Source organism: Hydractinia symbiolongicarpus, chromosome 13 (assembly GCF_029227915.1).
Source record: "Hydractinia symbiolongicarpus strain clone_291-10 chromosome 13, HSymV2.1, whole genome shotgun sequence".
Lineage (NCBI taxonomy): Eukaryota > Metazoa > Cnidaria > Hydrozoa > Anthoathecata > Hydractiniidae > Hydractinia > Hydractinia symbiolongicarpus.
In genome coordinates, this window is record NC_079887.1 from 22,358,525 (window position 1) to 22,380,654 (window position 22,130).

Below are 22,130 nucleotides of genomic sequence, written 5' to 3' on the forward strand. Positions count from 1 at the left end.
TAACAGACAAGAGCTCAACCTACATTTTCCAGCGAAAATCCCGAGCTATCAGTTCAATCTAATCGCTACAAAACGATATTTCTTTCACTGTTTTTTTTTTAACGGATTTTCTCCAAACACTTATTAAAAAGCGAAATATTTCTCGCAGGACGGGCTTTTTGCACAAATACATTTTAAAGCGGAAAACTGAACGGTAAACTTTTTATTACACATGGGATAAAAAGATTTTGAAGACTTTGATTCGGGGAAACTCCGTTTCGCGGGCGTTCATAAGAAGGTAGCGTGAAATGAGCGGTGCAGTATGGAGAGGCAGAGGGGAGGGAAAAGGGGCTTAACCTTCGTTCCCATGGTTTTTACTTAGTGCAGTCCCTGGGAACGAGATTTAATTACTTATGTCGCAACTTACGACTTCTTTGCTTTACACAGCTAATAGACATAACTAAAACCACCAAAGCAACATGGCTGTTAGGCAAGCGATTTATCGTTTTCCTGGTAATCTGACAGCCAGTAGTGCCAAAAGGGGTTGTCTTTTTACGAGAAATTTTTCAAAGGGTACAAGGCTACAAGGTAGATGCGCTTTAAATTTTTTGCTACGCAACTTTGGTGACCTTTGATGAATTAAATAAAGTTTAATAGGACCTTATATATTAGCTAGAATGTTACCAGGAGTGCCATCCATACTCTTCTTTTCACAAATTATATTGTTTGCACGTTTGGGAGTGGAAGTGGGGTATTGATTTAGAGTTTGATAGTGTACAGAGGTACTATTTCGCCATAGGTACAATTACGCCTGGAAGAAATAAATTCTGTTCATGCCACAGTCAGGCGTTTACACTTGCTTTTATTGATTTACGGCTCTTCTATGGATTCATCTTTAATAAAGTACAAGGTTTGAATAAGCGAAGTAAACTTCCGTGGACGGCTACACCGTCTCTTTCTCAGACTCGTGATTCGCTGATCCTTTTTTTCCTCGCGACTGGTGTACAACTTCGCCAGAATTCATTTAGATAGATCTAAGAAAATTTACTTTGTAAACCCAATTTTTTTACCTAGGCACGTCACAAGGAACTTAGAAATTAGTATTAAGCTGAGTTACATAAATTAGGCCACCCTAAAAAATATAATTGGTCAGCGTCACCCGACCGACTCACTTTGAAAGGCGAAAGTCAAGTCAGGGAGTCGGTAAATTTGTAAAAAATAAACCAAACAATCCACAAACAATCTTCGACATGCAACAAAATCCACCATTTACCTTTTCAGCTTCAATTTTTATCCAACCGACCAACTCACTTTTGTAATTAGAAATGATTTTTGACTGTGGCCTTACCCAGAATATCTTGTTTCTTTTTTACAGTTAAAAACCTAGCTGGCAAAATTGTACCCATGCTGGCGAAATTGTACCACTCCGGGTTCCATTTTTCCAGGCCATTTGGGATACACTTTATTTTTAATTGTCGGTATCGGGCTATGTTTAATATCCAAAATAAGCCACAACAGGGCGGCGCAACTCAAAGCGATAAGATATAATACTATTTTTTCGTAAAAAGTGGCGAAATTGTACCATCATACGCTAATTGTTATAGTCGTAAGTTGGTGAGTTTGCGAGGTGTGAAGTCAATGAGCTATCAAGCTGCAAAATTTTTCAAATTTTGACATCCAGAAAAATATGCATACACTCTTCTTGTCGATCTCCACCGTAGAGTTTTAAAAGTTATTTATATTATCATGAAATTATATTTTCAGACATGATCACTAATTTCGAAAATGTGGTAAAAAAGTTGCGAAGAGTTGTAAAAAATGTATATATTTACGAATACGGCATTCTTTTTTCTACATGGTTTCGAATAGCAAGAAACGTATCCAGTGATCACTTTTAACCCCGTTGAATTTAAATATAGTATATAAGGGGCCATCGACAAACAGTTTTTGTCTCCGTTAATGGCAAATTGGCCGGTAGGGGGGGAAGGCGTAATGTATCGTCCGTTAAAAATATAAAAATAGAGACGAATCTCACTTTCTTACCTTTTTTATTTCTTTTAGGTAAATTGAAAAAAAATCAAATTAGAAAATGTTTCCACAGTAAAAATCCGCCATAATCTAGAATTGGTTATTAAAAAAATGTATCTCGTGTTCATATAAGAATTATACGTACAAAAGTTACACATACAAAATTCTATTTAACGGCAAATTTGCCGTTAACGGACACGAAAACTAACGTAGGGGAAATAGGCTTGCCATTAAGGGGCAGGGGGAGGGGGTTCTGAGTCTACAGCAAAGTCTGAATTTGCATGGAGGACGGCAGTCGTTTGTCTTTTATTATAATAAAATCCCTTAAGGGTTTTGCGAGTTTATATTTGCGTGTTAAAAAACAATGTGCTCGCGAAGAAAAATTGGAGCAATTATATTTCTTGTAATAACAAGATACATTGTGTAAATGTATTGATAAGCTATTCTCTTAAGTATTAGCGTGAAGTAATTAAATAATAAAAATATTTCGCAAAGTTTTATATTACATTGCGCGAGAATGTATTGTTGATTTAATTACTTAAAAAGATTCCAGCGCGTTTAATTTAAAAAACATATGAGAAGCATTGGTCACAACTATCAAATGACTCCTGCGTTTCTTTATTAAAAGAATACAACTACGGTTTATTTTTGTAAAACAAATGGTGTATATTCTGAAATAAAAAACATTTCCTTCTTAACAAACAACGTAAAGTAAATCCTTCCGCATACTTTTTTATTGAAACAAATTAAAACATTTCTATCGCCGTTCTTTTTTCTTGAACTTTTAAAACGCGATCTAAAAAATCTTTTCTATGCCGCTTTTCGTTTATAAACTTTTAAAATGCGATCTAAAAAAAACATTTCTATCGCCGTTTTTCGTTTTTAAACTTTTAAAATGCGATCTAAAAAAAACAGTTCTATCGCCGTTTTTCGTTTATAAACATTTAAAATGTGATTTAAAAAAACATTTCTATCGCCGCTTTTCGTTTTTAAACTTTTAAAATGCAATCTAAACTTTTATATTTAATTACTGCAATTAAAAATTTCAAAATAGTTTGCGCAAAATAGACGTCTTAAACAATTGATCGCGTGGATTCATTGTTTATCAGCAAGGCAATTATTTTCTTAGAAAAACAAAAGCTATCACAATGTTATTGTTCTGTGTAACTATTCATGCGAGTTTCGCGTCCGTGGTAGATTACATTCAGACTGTACTGTAGCGGTCAATTTGCCGTTAATAGAGACGAAAACTGTTTGTCAATGACCCAAAGGGTTTTCTTTAATATGGATAATTTTCCAGGGGAGTTGGATCAGGTCCTTTTTCAGTCACTCACCAACTGGTGACTCGCCAACTCACTAATTCACCGACTGGAAGATTACCTATACTCATTGATTTGTTGAGGTTGAGGTTTTTTATAAGTTTTGCCTGTTTTTTTGTTTTTAGTGAGTTTTGTTTATGATGCAATTATAAAGACAGGCAACATATTTGGTGGTGGCACTGACGCTAACATATTTTTACGCATGATTGGTGAACAAGGCTCAACTGATGAGATAATGTTAGTTAGAAAGAAAGGAGATCTAGAACGAGGAATGTAAGTACAATTGTGTACTTAAAACAGGCTTTTGATACACTTATGTAGTGATTATGCACATCAATTTACATCTTTTACTGTTATTCATATTTAGAGGTTTAGTATGGTGTCATAGCAGGTTTCTCCTGTGCGACGATGACCGAATTTCCAGGAAGTAGTTGTGTGCTTTTGCATAGAAGATTAACCAAATAGCCAAAATATAGCCATTTATGCTTTTTCCAGAAATTTCTTTTTGCATAACAATATTGAGAGTTTACTTCTGTCTTTAGGGTAAATATTTATAACTTTCCAGCTGATGATGTTGGTAAATTAAAGAAGTTAATCATACGTCATGATAACACAGGTTTTGGTCCTGCTTGGTATTTAGAAGAGGTAAAGTAAATTTTGTGTTTTGGAAATTGTTTTGGCTCGTTTCCATTGGACTGAAAACACCATGCAGAGTGATAGAGAAGAGTAGAGTAGAGATTATTAAAAGATTTGGACCAGCTAACAGAAATTTTTACTATGTAAAATCTTATATATTAATTCCCTTGCGTGAGTAAAACTGTGAGTCCACGACACGGAAATCACGGGTCACTTTCTTATGACGTGGCCGTACGCTAAAATTTAACTAAAAAAATTAGGGATGTACTGCATAGAAATCGCACATAAGGTGTAAATATATAACCCGCTGGTAATAACGATATAAATATATATACCCTTATGCCAAAAAAATCTATGTTAGCATATATATATAGGTATCGCTACATATGAAACGGTATTAGATATTCACAAAGCATACGGACTGTTAAATGCAGTTCCTAGCATAAAACGGAAATTGTGTTTACGAAAAAGATGGCTGTTCTTTTTTAGTATTCTCTACTCTTTCATTCAAAATAAATCTTTAAAAAAACATTTGAAGAAGAGCATGGTTTTATAAATTAATCATAGCAAGGTTCTGTAAGGTTTTTTCATGTTTTATTTTCAGTTTTGATTATATTATTGTTGCCAGACATGTTTTATAGCTAGCATCATAAAAAGCCAACCACCACCAACAACTAGCTAGCTAGCTAGGAATATATATATATATATGTAGCCATGTTCTTTATACCTAGCTAAGTCTCCAGTTTATATTTAAGTGACTAGCTATTAGCTGCTGTAGCTAGCTAATGCTAGCTTTAAACTAAAGATTCCCAGTATATATATTCCCACAAAACACATCAAACGTTATTAACCCTGAAAATTTTAAACATTTTCCTGGGTTTTTTTTGGTTTGCGAAGTTCTTTTCCTCCAAATATTCTGAAAATAAAGTTCAGAAATTACTTATTTTTAAAATGTAAATTTAATTTGTTTCAAATTGTGGGCAAAAACCTTAATCAGCATGCTAAAAGAACTGACTTTTCTTAATTTAGAATTACTAAACACAACCATTTTCTTACAATTAGTGTAAACTTTTGTGCGTATGGCTTATATTTAATACACCAAAAGAGCTACTTTGTTGATTTCAATTTTATACTCTTTGTAAGCTATTTTTTTCTTCTTTTTGACATTTCTGTTTTACCACTCAATTTTTACATTTTATAAGTTATTTGGAACAGAATGGTATGAAATAGACCAAAATACCTGATCTTAGTTGTTTTTAATTTACAGGCTGTGTCTGTGAAACTTTAAGGGGAACATTTGGTGGAAGACAATGGCATGACATATACTGATAGAACTGATTTTTGTTGTGTTAGATGTTATATCTGAACCTTTTTGACATTTTATGTTAATTTTGCGAGGAAGGGCCATATATATATACACAGAAGAAGAATTCAATTTTACACCTTGCAAGCTTTGTTTTTCTATATTTTGTATAAATTCTTACTGGGGAGGACTCCGTGCAATATATCGAAATGACTGATCCTTCTCGATTTAAATTTGATGTGTTCTAAATCGTATATAGTTTTGGAAATTTTGTGTAAGATTTAATGGGTAAGGGCTAGATGCAATATGTCAAAAAAACTTTTTTTTGTTGAATCAGAAGCACTCCCTACAACCATTCTTTTTTTTACAGTTTGTGAAGCTTTTGTGAGGAAAGAGTGTATGCAATATTATCGAAATAACTGATTTTTGTTGCAAACTGTTTTTCTTTGGCATTTTGGATTAAAATATTGTTTTAGAGGGCATATGCAGTAGATATATGTACTGAAATAGTTAAATTTTGCAAACTTTGATTTTGTCGTTACCTCTCATTTTTACATTTTGATTAAACTTTTGTGGGAGACCGTCGGTATGCGAAGGACCAAAATAAGAGATTTTAGTATTATTTAGAATTTGTATTTTGTGTTGCAAAATTGGTGCAAAAAGTGACATAAAATGAACTTATATACAGATTGATTGCTGTTGTTTAACATGACTCATTATGACTTATATATATATTTTATGAAAATTTGTGACAGAATACTATGTGAGATTTGAAATTTTGTTTACTTTATTGATGGTAAAACAGCATGCAAATTGCTAAAAGGACTTTATTAATTTTAGGTTTAAACACCGTTATTTTGTTGGCATTTTGTCTAAAGTTTGGTGAGGAGGGACTGTATGCAATATATCAAATAATGTTTTATTGCATTATAATTTGTCCTTGCAAATCCCTTTTTTTACACCTTAGATAAAAAATTCTGTCAGAGGCACAATTTATTGTTTATTTTTCACATTGTGTGTCAACCTTTGGCAGGGTTTGCAATAAACTAACTGATTTTAACATATACAATGAGAGAGATTTGTGTTTGACATTGATCAGCTTTTTTGTATATATGTGGCGTTTTAAGTGATTTAAATTTTATGGGTGAGATGTATGTTGAAATGCTTTTGCAAACTTCTTTCCGAATAATTTTCGCATTTGTCAGATGGTCAGAGCAAGTAATTTTAGTAGATTTAGATTTTAAATGTCACATAAATACTGCAGTTGTTGAAAACCTTTAATTTTTTTGGTCATTTATATAATAATGCAGATGTAAGACGCGCACTGCTGTATTGTTTGTTTTTTGATGGACATATATCTGCTACATAAATTAAATGGAATACAGTGGATTCTTCCACGGGAAACAGCTATAATAAATTAATATTGTACTGTTGTACTGCGGAAATTTTTGCAAACCAATCATAATGCTCAGAATTATTCTCTTTGCATCATTCCACCTAGAAATGAACCTATAAGAATAATGTTTCTGACTGTCCACCAATAATGATGCTTACAATAACATTTTGTGATCAATTTTTTGATTTCTAGATCAGAATACGAGATGCAAAAGGTCAGTTATATACTTTTAAATGTGACTCCTGGATTGCAAAAACCGATGGTGAGGAACCAATCAAATTACTTAAAGAAATAAGTTATCAAAGTAGCACAACAAGCAGAGAAGTTGATCGGTGAGTAAAACCAACCGAAGATGTTTCTAGACTGTCCACACTGAATGTGAGAAATGTCAGGAATTTCATAAATATAGGCAAAATGTCAGAAAAATTTGGTCTTTTTATGAAATAGCCGGAAAAAGTCAGGAATTTTAGGTTTAGATGGTCAATCAGAACTATCTTCATTCCCCAAAATAATAACAAGTATTTTGAAATCGTCTTAAAAAAACTAGCAACCAATCAATGAGGTAATCTAAGGTTTTAATAGTATAAACTCCCCCCCCCCCCCCAAAAAAAAAAAAAAAGCTGGAAAAGTGACGAAAATGTTAGGAATTGTTAATACTGAGTGGACACGCTGCTTTTATATGTTGTAACATCATGATAGGGGTCCAATTTCCTTGAGAAATATCGCACAATTGCTATTGTTTACAAATGTTTGTAAAATTTTGTATTTGTTCATACATTCATGGGATAAGGTCATGTAAGATAAATTTGCTATTTACCCTAATTTATGAATTTTTCACAAGGGAAACGTCTGAAAAGCATGAGGATTGATTTATCTTAACAATGCTATTTCTTTGAACGTCATGCTTAGTCATTTGTTTTCTTTATCCCTAATGTACTTGTGACCATTCTCAATGCCAAATCAAAACATTGATCATGCCCAAACTTGTCATTTTTTTAAATATTTTAAAGTTTTCATCTTGATTTTTTAGGATTTTTTGTTGTTGGTGTTTTAAAATTTGATGTATGTGTTAATGCTTCTTAGTTTAGCTGACCTCATGGCAAATGAGGAGGATGCAGATGAAGAGGAACGTCTTGAAGGTGCCATGATTGATGTTGCCATGGAAACTGAAGAAGACGAGTTCGACGAAAATGTACCTTATGAAACAGTTAACAACGGTGAGGCTAGTTTTTATTATGCAAATTCATTAATCTGGTATTGACGTAAACAACAGACCACAGAAGTCAAATAAATCCATTTGAAGAATGAAATATATTAGCTAATCATTAGTGAAACGTAGTAAAAAGACGGCATACTTAAATGCATTTTGTTTGCTCTATAAAGCCTATATGAATTTCAATAATAGCTATATTTCTCATTGTTTTTCTTTTTTACCTGCAAGAATGCGTGCGCATGTACAAACATCCACAAAGTTTACAAACTTTGGCGAGTCATCTACAAACTTCACTTGTTACACTTCGCTTTAAATTTAGTGGATGAAGAGTCAGCATTCGTGGAACACCCTCCATCGCTGAGACACGCATCTTCGTTATCTCCAGCAGTGAAACATCTCATAGAAACTTACGGCATTGACTTCTTTAAAATCTCCGGAACTGGACCTCATGCTCGTGTGTTAAAAGGTGATGTTTTAGACTTTATGAAAGAAGAAAATATTACCACAAAAAGGAAATTCATTTCACGTCACGAACCTGTGTTGTCAACAAATGCAGGTAAATACGTAAATGTTTTTTTTTAATGTTTCTTTAAATATCTTACTGGCGTATGAGAAAAGTGAGACCCGATACCCTATGTGATACCTGAGACCCTGACTAGATACTAAAGACCTAATACCCCATACCCTGATACCGAGACCCAAGACCCTTATTTTTTTTATTATCTTTTTTTTTTTTATTTCTTTTTTGAATATGAATGATAATAAAAACACATTTTGATATGTATATTTCTTCGTTATATACAGGAATATTTTTTTCACGTAATATGCGAATATGCTGCTGCTGGCCCAACAATACTTTTATATCGCCAGGAACTACAATGAAACTAGCATCAAAAAAATTATTGTGTCAGCTCAAACATGAATCATCATTCTCGGCTTAACGTCCGTTTTCCATGCTAGCATGGATTGGACGGGGTATATTAATGACCCTCTTCCAATCTGACCTAGACTGTGTTAGATCTAAACTCAACTTCCTCTGTATCATGTCTGTCCTTATAACCTCCTGCCAAGTCTTTCTCGGTCTGCCTCTGGGCTTTGCCCCAGGGACCATCAAGTCTCTACACTTTCTTACCCAATTATCCTCCTCCATTCTTTCCAAGTGCCCGAGCCAATTCAATCGTCTTATCTGCATAACATCTGTAATTCTACGGATGCTTAGTCTGCTTCTTAGCTCATCCGAACTCTTGCTGTCTCTCAGACTGGCGTTACACATCCACCTAACCATTCTCATATCATTCCTTTCTAAACGGTAAGATCTTCCTGCTTCACTGCCCATGTCTCACTACCGTACAACGTAACACTTCTTACACAGGCCTCATACAACCTACCTTTTAACTCAATTGACAAGACTCTGCTAGTAAACAAAGGAAGTAACTCTGAACTTTTTCGAAGCAGAACCTATCCTGCAAGTAACACTTCTTCCAACACTCCCTTCATTGCCCAACATATCACCTAAGTAACAGAAGTTCTCAACTATCTCTAACGAGCCACTGTTGTACATCATTGAAGCTGGAATTCATTCTCTATAATCTCACCTTTGCAACGCTTGCATACAAACTAAATGTCAGCTCTTAACCTTCCACTAATACTACTACACTTCTTATGTGCCCAATGCTTGCAAGTCTGACAAAAAATTGAGTTACTACCAACCCCTTTCCTGCAAACTCTACAAGGCCACATAAATGATTGAAATATAGTAGACTTTTTTAAATTCATTAGAGAATGTTTGCTTTTTCGTTGTAGGGTCGAAATAACGCCTTTTGGTTTTCGAAACCACGATTAAATTTTGTATATTGTCTGATGGAATATTTGACTGAAATTTTCCTCCACAACCATAGCAAGTTGATACATTTTTGTGGGTGTAGTTAAGAAGGAACAAGACATAACCATTATCTGTTGGTACAGGTGGTGCTGGTTTATTCACTGTTGTTGAAGGTGGTATAGGTTGCGTTGATGGTAGTATTGAAGATGTTTGTATTGAAGGTGCAGATGATACTATTGGTTGTGTTGAATATGAAATATGTGTAGTTGAAGTAGTTGAAACAATAGTAGGCTGCAATAACGGTAGCGTAGATGGTGTTTTCGTTTGTGCAGGAGCTGATGAATCGAATAAATTGATAAAACCTTTTTTACGTTAGCCGTCCCTTTTCTTCTCTGAGTTGCCTTCGTTTTCTTTTTGCCCGCGTTTTTCTTTTTTAAAAAAGTCCATTAAGTTTCTGAGATTAGGTGTCTTTTTTTCGCACCACATTCAACTTGAATGCAATGCAGACAGTATGCGCACATATTCCGAAAATAAGAAAAATCAGGGTATCAGGGTATTGGATCTGGGGTATCGGGTATCAGCGTCAGGGTATCGGGTCTCACTTTTCTCATATCCCTATCTTACTAATATTAAAATGAGCAGAAGTAAAAAACTACTTTGCTGAAAAGGAGTACATTATTACCCTCCTTTTTAAGAAGTACGCTTTTCACTAAACATTAGTAATCCTAGAAATTGACTGGTTGAATGACTGATTGATTAATTGATTGATTGATTGGCGGATTGATTGATTCATTAACGATGAGATAGGCGTGAAATTTCATTTATTCGTCATTGCGCGAAAATTCGTACCAGGAAGGTATTTGTTTATGGAGGAGAATGTTATTCGTGTCTTTGTGTTGTTTTTATTTAGACGTCTTCAAATCAGTCCGAACCGACAGGGTTGATAAAGCACTGAAGCCCGCCCCTTCGAATTTATACCACAATCAGACGATTCTCACCACAGAGACAATTCAGAAAAACACAGAAAAAATACCTCAAATATACTTATCAGTAAATTGCTTTATAGACAATTTTTTAAACACCGCTGCATATTTAGACGCTGAAACTATAGCCATCAAAAGACAAGTCCTACTAGCTCGTATGTTATGTAAGTGTTTGGGTGAAATTAGAGAGTTTGAAAACATGAGCGAACATGTGAATATTGAAGTAACATCCAATGAAAAAAGAGTAGTTTTTAGTGCGTGTGAACACGACAGTTTAGAAAATATGGTTGAAAAATACAAGGTATGTTTGAAGAATATATTATAAGGAATAGTCTGGAGAACTGATTTTTATTTTGACGTGGTTTTGTCTAACTTTGTGATTTTGTAAGATAGCTTACCATAATCTTGATTTATCAACGTATCCCTTATTGGAGAGTATGTATGATGTTATCAAATGCATAGTGCAGGAGGTTAACATGAAAAGATTGACTGTGGGATTTAATTGCACTGACTTTGGACTTTGACCTTATATATGTGATAAATGAGCCTATTGGACTCCAAGAAATAACATTCTTCTTAATTTGACATGATTGCTGGAACTCAGCGATTACACTGGGCGCTGTGATAGCGCTTTATTTAAAACTGTAGATAAATAAGTCATTTTTTACTGTGGGACCAATCCTAACCTTATATTGACTAAACTTTACCATTATAGTCACTTTTGTTTCTTATCCACTGCTTAAAATGAAAACGAATACACTTGCTTGTAAAATGTAAAATATATGGGCAGGAATTTAACAAATTCTCCTTTTCATAGAGCTGCAAATATGCAGGCATTTCGGCTTTTTTTAAAATAGGAAAAGTAAAAGTCGGCGGAAAGGCTTAGTTGACAAAAAAGAAGTGATAGAGGTTGGTTGGTGGCAAAAAATTTGGTCGCTACAAAATATTAGTCAATGAAAATTTTGAGCATGTTTTATCTACTTTTTTTACTGATTAGTTAATAATTTTATGATCTTTGGTGATACTTCTTTCTGTGAAATATCAAAGTGTTATAAGGCGTCAACCAACGAAGCAAATTTGATGAGGAACTGTACATTTTTACAGTTTGGTTTGTATTGTCAAATGTAATCTTTTTTATTTCAGAATTCGAAAGAATATGAAGACGCAACTTGCGCACCGCGTTATGTAATCAATATATCCGAAGATGGAGTATCCAGACTCTCCTCCGTATTAACTAAAGGACAAATTTTAAATATTAACTTTAGTGGAGTAAAGTTGTGTGTCAACGCAGACGGAGACGTCAAAAAGACGGCGACACTCTCTTTATCGTGCGACTGCCGAATAATATCAGACGATGTTGCTGCATCGTTGTTAGGGAAACTAAAAACTTGTATATCAAACCCGTCGTTACTTAATTTGTAAATTTTTATATATTTTCGTAAATTTTTGTTGAATATTTATGTTTTTTATACAGAATTGAGAAAAGTTAAAATTACTTTAGCAATAAATATCTCGCCACACGAAATTCACCAACAAAATTTTATTTAAACGAGAAGGGGGTTAACTGTTTGATGATGTTCTGATAAACGAATAATTTTTTTCAGTGTCCTATATAATAGAACAACGAGGTTTACAGAGAGAAGGAGGTACAACTCACCAGTTTTGTTTTCTTTCAACCAATCACACTTCACGATACGTTTTACTTTAACCAATCACATATCGTTATACGTTATGCGTTAACCAATCGCATATCGTGATACGTTTTACGTTAACCAATCACACACCATGTTCCGAACGAAACAAGACATAATTCAAATACGGGGTGAGCTCTGACAGAGGCCCCATGTATTTCACTCAACTTTTCACTGCATCCCGGATGGAGCTCCAATCTGTGCAGCAACATCTCCATTTATGTAAGATTCTGTGCTGCCATCATCTAACAGTGCACACCACGATACGTTGTAAGTTAACCAGTTACATACCACCGTACGTTTCGCTTAACCAATTACACACTGCGATACGTTTTATTTTAACCAATCACAAACTACGATTGTTTATCTTTCATCAATCATACATCAATATTTTTGATTAAGCTGGGTTTGGATGCTGCATAATATATTACCTCCCACTCACGCATAAATTAATCTTAAAATGTCTAAAAATTAGACAAAAAAAGTGTTCGTTTTACAAATACATATTTGCGAAAACCAGAAATTCAACCTTAAGCTTAAAGATTGTGTTTTTCCCCACTTCGGCACTTCTCCTGTGCTATATTGAATTGCTTTCTCTTTCGAACTTATTTCTTATATCGAGATCAGCGATAGGGATTTCACAGTCGCTATACACCCCTTTATGTTTTTGCAACTTAATTTCAGATGGAGCATCAACAAATCCTTTATGAGGGTCCTTATTCAAGATGGTGATATGATTTCCATGCACTTGTTTAACCTTGTTAGTTTTATCTTGGTACTTTCTTATAAATGTAAATCAGGTAAAAAGTTATATTTGTATTAGTAATTAAGATGTTTTATAGTGGGCGGTGAATATTATAATGTTTCGTGCGATCAACTTAGAAGTTAGCTTTGTCCATTATCAACCATGTCACGGGCGTAACGCATTCCAAGCATTTTCAGGCCTCTTAACATAAAAAACCATGTTCTGACAGTTATATATCAGTCAGACCTTTATGGTGGCAGGAAACCCTTTTTCGTGATTTTGTTTCCGATTTTTTCATCCTGACTCCTGGCTTTTACAGTAGTGTTTTTCTTTGAATTTAAATGTCCGTTATTTTCCAGTCCAGAACTACTGACTGCGAAAAAAACTGTGTTTCGCGAAATCAATTTTTTTCAAACCGATACTTTTCCTGATTATCAAGGGATTAAATGACTATAACCTGTAACTATGTTACATTACCGCCAGAAATGCGTATAGCATTGCTCTAACTTTCTTGCCTACCACTCAAGCCGTAGATGGCTCCAAATCGGTTGACAACACTTTATTTAAAGTGCGCCGAAGTGGGGACTCGAACTCGAAACCTTATGATTACAAGCCGAATGCGCTACCACCAAACCATCTTCGCTCAAAGTCTAGGGTTGGATTTAATTGTTATGTAATTGTATTCATTCTGACCAACAATTTGCGCAAATAAATTCCCACGTAATCAACAATTTAATCAAAAGATCAAAAAATTTCACCAAAAAAAATTACCTGTATTAAAATATTTTTGGATACCTTTCATTTGCTAAAACAGAAATGTCGAGCCTAAAAGGGCCTAATTAAATTAGTAGCATATGTTTCTTGTCTACGATGGGATGATCTCTAATAGGCCAAACCTTGACAAAATAATTTTTGCAAAACTTGTTTGTGATTTTGGATCCTAATTGCAAAATTCCACTTTTAATGACAATTTCAAAAATAAGTTTGGAAAAGTAGATCAATCGCAAAATTAAGGTCGGCGGGAAATTAGAAGAGTAGTAAAGCGTGGAGGGAGGATTTCGACGAATCGCAATTTTTTGCGGTGAAGAAACACTGGCCGCACTTTTTGATCAGTTGGCACTCCATTTCCCTGTTTACATGGTCAATATGGGGAACCTTGCTCTTCTTTGATGTTTTGAGCGAATAGTTTTACTCACTCACCCAAACAAACATAATTAATTCGCTGACTATTTAGATGTAGCCCCTCCCCCCCTTGATTTGTGCTTATTGGTCGATCGATCGAATTTATTTGACATCCACGAAGAAAATTTAACTGAGTACGCAAAAAATATAAACACCCATATTTATGTGATATTTCTCAGTTTTCATTTTCATAAAATCTTGTAGCAAAAGATTCGCCTTCAGTCTACTTACTGTTCGCCGATAAAGTAGTAAAATATTTCTCTAAAGTTTTCGCGAGTTTTTTCTTTCTTGGCGTCTTTAACGCGCAATTATTTCCTCGACTTTAATCTTTACAAAAGATAAAAGAAAAATAGATCATATGATCTAATTTATTCGTGTTATATTTTTGTTAATGCATTATAATTAATATACTATAAAAATATTACACATAAAGCATTCGATAAATTATAAGTAAAAACTAACAAAACGATAACATGATGTCTCTTCTATTCTTCGAACAGCATGCTCACAAGCTCGTCTTTTGAACATTCACTGTCTCCTAATCTCTCAGGCTAAACGAAAAACAAGATACTGTTAGTTATCAAAGATCCAACCTTTGTATCTTCATCAAAAATGTCTGTCCATTGTTCTGGTAACTTTTTCACTCCCCTTCGTGTTCGAGAGTTCATTGTATGTGCATTACTGTTGTGTGCAATATTATTTTATATTATTTTGGTCAAGGCAAGGAAAAATATGCATCTGTTATGTAGTATTAAAGAGTTATGTGGAATATTATGCCATGTGTGCTTCATTTAGCCCAGTGCTAAATGAAGTTTTGTGACAAGTTGACATAGTTGGTAACGCACACATGTAAACAGAGATATTTTTCATTATACTCTTATTTTATAAGAATTCTTTCTATAAGAGCTCTAGGCTCAAAAAGTCAAGTCAGCCAGGGAAAAATAACTTGGCAACGACTTAAACCAAGTATATAATTAAAAATGTCACTTACTGTTCCCCATTTCATCAATGTCGGTACACCCTTCAAGAGCAACTTTGGGTGAGTGCGAAAAGGGCTTGCTGGATCTTTCCATCTAAAGAAAAATTTAGCCTTTTGATATAAAATTATGCTTGTACATAATGTAGATATCAAGAAAACTTTAAATCACAACACTGTTTACATGTGCACTAGCTTGCAATGATGATGAACTCGCAACCTTTTGTTAGCTCACTGATTGGATTTCTCTAGCATACGCTGTAGACAAAAAAAAGATCCTATCTTGATGCAACATACAACGAGGATGAGCCGCAGTCCTACTTGATTCATCATTTGCAACACTTGTTAGCATATAAATAAAGCTTACGTAGATCGATCACCAACTGAACACGTAATGAAGACAGCATCACTAGGTATCTTCGAAATGTTGTTTTTGATAACTGGATCAGCTGTAAAATAAGGGAAGCAAATTTTGAGGCACAAATTCCTTTTGACAGTCTCACATGTGGGCACATGATGGGACATCTCAATAATTAGTTATTGCTAGAAACCATTGTATTATTTACTACTAGTCAATAAGGCCTGTCTAAAAATCCACTTAGGCAGAAATAAAAAAGATCCGTTATGTGAATTTTGATTACGTAAGCAATGACCCGTCCATACGCAAAACTTTTTAGAAATTTATTTGGCCGTTGCTTCCAATGTGTAACGGTTGAGATGCTGATCAAGATAAGTATAGGATCTTGTACTTCTGACAAAAGGTTGAAGAGATATTGGTATATAAATGTATTTTGATGACGTAATTAACCAGTCTGTTCTAAAAATGGGTGATATGTCCTCAGTGGCCCCTAGTTACCCAAGCGAAACACGTTTAAGTTATTTTTAGTCATTTCTAAGATATAAAGCCTTAAACATAAAGTGCAATGCAATGGCTTTGTTCATTTCAAAAATTCCAGAACTTTAAAGAAAAATTTCAGCAGCATTAAAGGAAAACACATCCACTATGCCTGCCATTTACATTATACATATATTATACAAAATACCAGTTATTACGAAAAATTCTGAGGATTTTGACCAAAATATCAGTTATTACACGAAATTAGGAGGATTTTGATTGGCTTATGACTCATTAAAACAGGACTTTGTATGGGGCTATACTAACCAGTTTGGGAAGCCATTATTAAAATGATACCATAAAAATGTAAACAATTTAATTGATTTTAAGGTAGCAGTAACCCTTTTTATCTTTCCAAGCAGCTGCATTAGTGAGTGTTTATGTACAAAGAAGTGTTACGGATATATAGTCTGAAAATAACTCCTTAGCATTTAATTAAATTTTTTTTTAATTTTAACAGTATTAGTGCCACCTTAATAGCAAGCAAGAATATATTGATAACCAAAGAAAAAGTTGATTACCAAAACCCATTTTTTTTTTAAATTTTAATTTATGTAAACAACAATTTTAAATTAGCTTTGTTAACCCTATTCGGATCCCCCCTGCACCCTCAATAACTTTTAAAAAGCTTGTTCAAATTGAATCAAACTTGTTACACTTATATTAAAAGGAAAAAATAGCAGCCATAAATTTTTTCTGATGTCAGTACTTTTATTGTTGCATCATCAAAAGCTTGAAATTTGTTAAAATACCATTATCTGAACAAAATTCAATTACTTTAGTCCTAGACTGAATTTTTACCTTCTGTTTAAAGCTTTTACCATATTCTCCAGTTTTTACAAAGTCCACTTGAAAAAACACCAAAAATTGCCAAGAATCAGGAAATCAGATTAATCATTAAAGATATTATTTCGGTTTGTCTATTCAGTATTCATATTACTGTGGAAAGTTTATCATTTCTTGAACATGGAAAGATATTAGCCAATATCTAAGGCTGTGAGAGGATGGAACCTAGATATTTGGCAAATATGTGTCTAATAGGTAAATATTAAAACTCAGTAAGTATTTTATGCATCTGCAGATAGCAATAGAGTTATTAAAAAAAAAACCATCAGGGGATGGGGAGTGGTATCCCCCCCGACCAAATAGGATTAACTTATACAAAAGTTTACTTGATTAATCTCATATTACAAATCTATCAAAATCTAACATGCTTTGTGACTTGTGTTTACAAAAGATAATTTATTTATTGATTAATGCAGTCAGAAAACAGGATTTTTTTATGTTGTACTGAAAAGTACAAAGCATTCAAGCTCTCAGTCGGAACCTTTTTAGGCTTCGTATTTATATAAGCCAATTTCATACACCTCCTAGTATATACCCTAGGGGGAAAAATGTTATATATATATATATATATATATTAAAGTAAATTTTGATATTTTCTGTAATCAGTAAATTTGCACCAGTGTTAATAATATTCAAAATTTATCATATATGTGTAGATTGTGGCGCCATAGATTAGTGGTTATAGCTCTTGCACTATGTGCGGGAGACCGAGGTTCGATTCCTCTTGACGGCGATTCGACATGGGTGAGTAAATGTTACTATAGCCCCGGGTTAACCCAAGCCGTGCGAAGGAAATTGGGGAGATGGCACACTGTGTGGGCTGTGGATATTGCTAGGAGTTGTCTAGTATAGCACAGGTCCTAATTGGATCTGCGTAGCTAAAAATGAGCATTAAATACTCTAGGACTCTCCATCTAAGCCATGGCCCCTCCTGGAAATAATAGACAGGGTATATCCCTTGGTATTTGTGAGAATAGCTAGGTATGTAAAATATGCACATCTATCTATCTATCTAGATATTGATTAACATTAAATTATTATATACTAAAGTTATGACTTCTTGTGCCTCCAAATATTTCCTAATGATTTGATAACTTGAATCAACGCATTGGTTTGCAATAAAAGTTAAAATTTACAAACTACGTTGTTGGAAAATGCACTTTTGCACACTTGAACCATCATTGAGAAATGAATTGATGTGACTATTACAGTATTATTTAAACACACCAGCTTTAAACCACCCTTGAAACATTCTAAATTTGTTTCATTTATTTCAAAATTTACACCAGGTTACAAATTCCTGGAATATTTGAAGATTTAAAGTTTATCAAAATTGGGGATAAAGATACTAACTGCTTAAACAAAAAGAAAAATTACGAAAGGGTTAGCTAGAGCCAAAAGGAGTTGTAAGAGCCAGAAGGAGTTGTGTAAGAGCCAGAAAGAGTTGTGTAAGAGCCAGAAGGAGTTGTGTAAGAGCCAGAAGGGCTTACCACGATAAATGTACACATTTATGGACTGAAAATAATGTTGCTTCACCTAGCACCCCACCCATCTTTTTCCTGCTATGCAGATACAGTGCCGAAAGAGCTTAATGCTGAAAGTGTAAACAAAGAATTTTATCTAGTGTGGTGGGAAAAACAGCTGTGGTGTGTAGCTAGCTATCTAGCTATAGATTTTGTAGTTGTTGTGTAAGACTCTACATAGCTAGCTAGTCTGGTTGTTAATATATGTTAGCGTTAATTCCAGGCATGTCTTCCTACATTTCATTGCATATGCAACCAATTAATCAAAAACTTGGACCTGTAATACACAATAAAGCGTTATATACTGACCTTTTACACAGTCAGGGCACCAGCTTTCCCCTGAATTAGAATCCTTGCTACCCGTAAATAAAACGAATATTTTAGAGGTTCCTTTTTCCCCTTCAATTAATTTAAAAAATGCATCCGTTCCTTCACAAGTTAATTGTTTGCAAGACATCTTTTATTCAGTTCAGTCTCCTTCTGCCATCCGTCTCGAAATCGAAAGCGCTTTATGGCTACCCTTTTGTCTCGTCTAGCTGATATCACGCAAGATGGCAGGCACCTCAACCTCCCTCCCAGGGATTTTTAATTTACGTAAATTACGTTTGGGACAAACAACGAGACACAAAGGAAAGGACAAAATCAATTAGCATTCATACTCAAAACAAGAATTTATAGCATTATCAACATAATATAACTTTGCAATCCAATAAAGCTATGGTTTTGCCTGCAAGCTCTGAGGATAAGTCTGAGCACTTCTAGTGAAGCAATCGTTTTCAGCTGAATATAAAAGAGGTGGGGAAGAGGTTGTTATGGGGGAATTAAAGAAAACAGACAGTCATTACTTCGCCCATCATGGTTAGAGGTCCGATTGGGGGGGGGGGGGGGGGTGAACCATTCCCGGTGATTTATCAGCACAGATGTGCCATGACAAATTGTCATATACACCTGCCAACTGGGTAAGCTCAACCTCGTCCCCAGGGCATCTTGTATCTTTTCTGACATTGGGACTTTTGCCGTCCTGGTTATAGAAAAGAGACAACAGGCGCTGGGAATGAGGTCTTGTTAAGCTTTCTGTGCGCGTCTTTAATATCGGCGGCTCCCAATTTTGTGAACCGCGGCTGGAATTCCACTTGCTGGCAAGCAATATCTTACCGATGTACAAAATAGCTCTACTTTTATCTAAGTTATTTTTTTAGAGGAAAGTCCAAAATGAAAAAAGAAACTTTCTCAACGCCCATGAAATTTAAAATTTTTTTTTATCTTTTTACCGAAAAGTATGTATTTAAATGCAGACTTTTTCAGTGCATCAAAATATACGTTCACTTTTTTCTTTCGAGTGGCAATATATTTTTTAGAAAGTGGTTTATTTAGAATTTTTCTGTGTTGGAATTTTTATCTTCCGAAATACCGCCTCGTGAAAATTTTATATTCCGGCTAATTTCTTTTAAACCTTCACGGCTTTAGCAAAACTGCTCATATCGTATTACACAGAAGAGGCTGTGCACGTAGTTCGAAAATAAAATGTAGATTATAAAATATTTTGACGAGTGATTACAGAATTACCAAGGTGTGTCCGAATATTGACGTGTATTAAGACGTTGACGTTTTGTTTACTTTTCCTATTGTTTGTTTCAACAAATTCAAATAGTGCAACTGTGTTTATAGCCGTGACCGAAACCCGGAATGAAATTTTAAAACATATAAATACAAGGTCATTTGAAGTTCAAGTATTTAAGTTCTTTCGAGTAAAATATAACGTTGAACATAGTTCAAACATTTTTTGGAGTTTGCAGTTTTGGAATTTCTTGCGGAAGGATTTCAAAAATGCGTGTTTGGGTTGTGATTTGCTTATTCTTGGTGGTAGCAGTGTGCACAGCTGATGCTTGGTGGAGTGGTGGCAGCCGCAGAAGGTAACTACTTGGCTATTTCTTTTACTTTAGGCTAGTTTTCACTAAAATAAATTTAAATTATTCTAAGTACTTCCCAAAAGACTTTTTACATTCTTTACTCTGCCTCGAAGACTAGAAAAAATAAAAATAAAAAGAGTGGTAGATTGTCATGATGTTTAAACTGGCGAAAAGTGCGACAGTGAATTTCTTTCTAAACTTGCTGCTGATCCTGTTACCGAATCGTCCACATTCGCCTTTGCCACGTCAACCTCGCATAAGGGATTCTTATGGTTTTTAATACTGGGTGTTCCTAGTAAAAGATTAACACGAGGGATAAGTTTCATACAAAAGTTTCATACAAAAGGTTTGGATATAAGAAAAGGTTTACCTCTCAAAATATAACTTTAGCATACTTCGTTTAGTTCATCGAGTAGATCTGGATCGCGGTCGAGCAATAGATCAAGGTCTAATATTGGATATCGGTTCAGCAGTAGATCAAGATATAGCACTGGATATCGGTCATCACGAAAAAAAAGTACCGTTGTAAAGAAAGGACCATTTTTAAGTATCAGACCACGTGACAAAACAGGGCATCGAACAGGTAAATGTTTAAATAACTATTTGTTTTTTAAAAAATCTAATAGCCATATTTATATCATATATCGTTACATTTTAAGGTCTTGGAACACTTGCAAAGAGTCTTGTGAAGAACCCCATAAAAACTGTAGCAGCGATTGGAGCATTTGGAAAAAGTTACCTTGACATGAGAAAAGCAAATCGCAAAGGTGGTAATTTAGCTGCACATGAGAAAGCTAACTATGATGCTACGAAGATAGCTGGTTCAAAAGTTTCAAGTGCTATCAGCGCTGCTCGTGAGCAATACAAAAGGTTTCGAATCAAAACAAACCCAGATGGATCGAAGCATTACGGTGACACTCGAACGCAGAAAGAAATCAAGGACACAATGGATGCGAACAAGAGAGGTCGTGATAATGCCAAGGGATAAAATTTTACAAAACTTATTGATCCATTTTCTTTGTATACTTTGTTTAATCGAACCTCTTTGTGACTGAGAAAAATTGTTAGACTTAGGGTGGCTCCCGTAGAAAAAATTTCTGAAATTCAAGAATTGTCATTTAGCTGTTTTCTAACAGCAAATTCATCTTAGAACACCGTGTGGCAATAGTGCTTATGAAAAATTTAGGTTTTTATTACGCAGTCTGCCACTTTTCCGCAACCGCAAATATTTTGCTTATACTTCTTCAGCAACGGGTAACCATGGAAACCAATCAAAGAAATTTTGACTTAATTTTGTCGTACCGTCACATACTGTAATATCCTGATCAATGAATGTAGGTGTCATATATTATTGATTTGCATGTAGGTGCACATGTATTGTTGATTTCTATGGCGAAAATATAATTGACGTGTAAAACTTTACAGCGTTATATTTCTCGTGGCATTAAATGGCGTTAAACTAAAAGTTTAGCACGTGTTAATTGGGGTTACAGAAGGAAAGGTGTGTCTCCATTGACTCCTAGTATAAGGCTAACCTGGTTCACTAGTATTTTGTCATTCTGCATTATTAATTTTACAAATGCGTTGGTGACCTATGACTAATAGTCAACACTATATTAATTTAACCAAAACAATAGACTGCCTAAGCTAGTGACTTAAGGCCATTGGTCCATACCACAAGCA

The 22,130-nt window shown here is 34.4% G+C and overlaps 3 protein-coding genes across 3 annotated transcripts; 2 read left to right on the forward strand and 1 right to left on the reverse strand.

The window, feature by feature from the left end:
- The first annotated feature begins 414 nt into the window (after positions 1-414).
- On the forward strand, positions 415-12,174 carry LOC130623324 (dihydrolipoyllysine-residue acetyltransferase component of pyruvate dehydrogenase complex-like). The gene is made up of 8 exons (XM_057438794.1): positions 415-567; positions 3,452-3,599; positions 3,869-3,971; positions 6,854-6,993; positions 7,745-7,878; positions 8,194-8,430; positions 10,607-10,980; positions 11,823-12,174. Exons 1-8 carry the CDS (start codon positions 459-461, stop codon positions 12,099-12,101), a joined length of 1,524 nt encoding a protein of 507 aa, XP_057294777.1. The 5' UTR covers positions 415-458; the 3' UTR covers positions 12,102-12,174.
- Positions 12,175-14,651: 2,477 nt separating this feature from the next.
- On the reverse strand, positions 14,652-19,063 carry LOC130623344 (thioredoxin domain-containing protein 17-like). The gene is made up of 4 exons (XM_057438816.1): positions 18,847-19,063; positions 15,641-15,722; positions 15,289-15,370; positions 14,652-14,848 (listed from the first exon to the last, which is right to left on the reverse strand). Exons 1-4 carry the CDS (start codon positions 18,992-18,994, stop codon positions 14,783-14,785), a joined length of 378 nt encoding a protein of 125 aa, XP_057294799.1. The 5' UTR covers positions 18,995-19,063; the 3' UTR covers positions 14,652-14,782.
- Positions 19,064-19,531: 468 nt separating this feature from the next.
- On the forward strand, positions 19,532-21,864 carry LOC130623635 (uncharacterized). Its single transcript, XM_057439138.1, has 3 exons — positions 19,532-20,450; positions 20,852-21,030; positions 21,107-21,864. The coding sequence occupies exons 1-3, from the start codon at positions 20,365-20,367 to the stop codon at positions 21,433-21,435; spliced, it is 594 nt and encodes a 197-aa protein (XP_057295121.1). The 5' UTR covers positions 19,532-20,364; the 3' UTR covers positions 21,436-21,864.
- Positions 21,865-22,130: the final 266 nt, after the last annotated feature.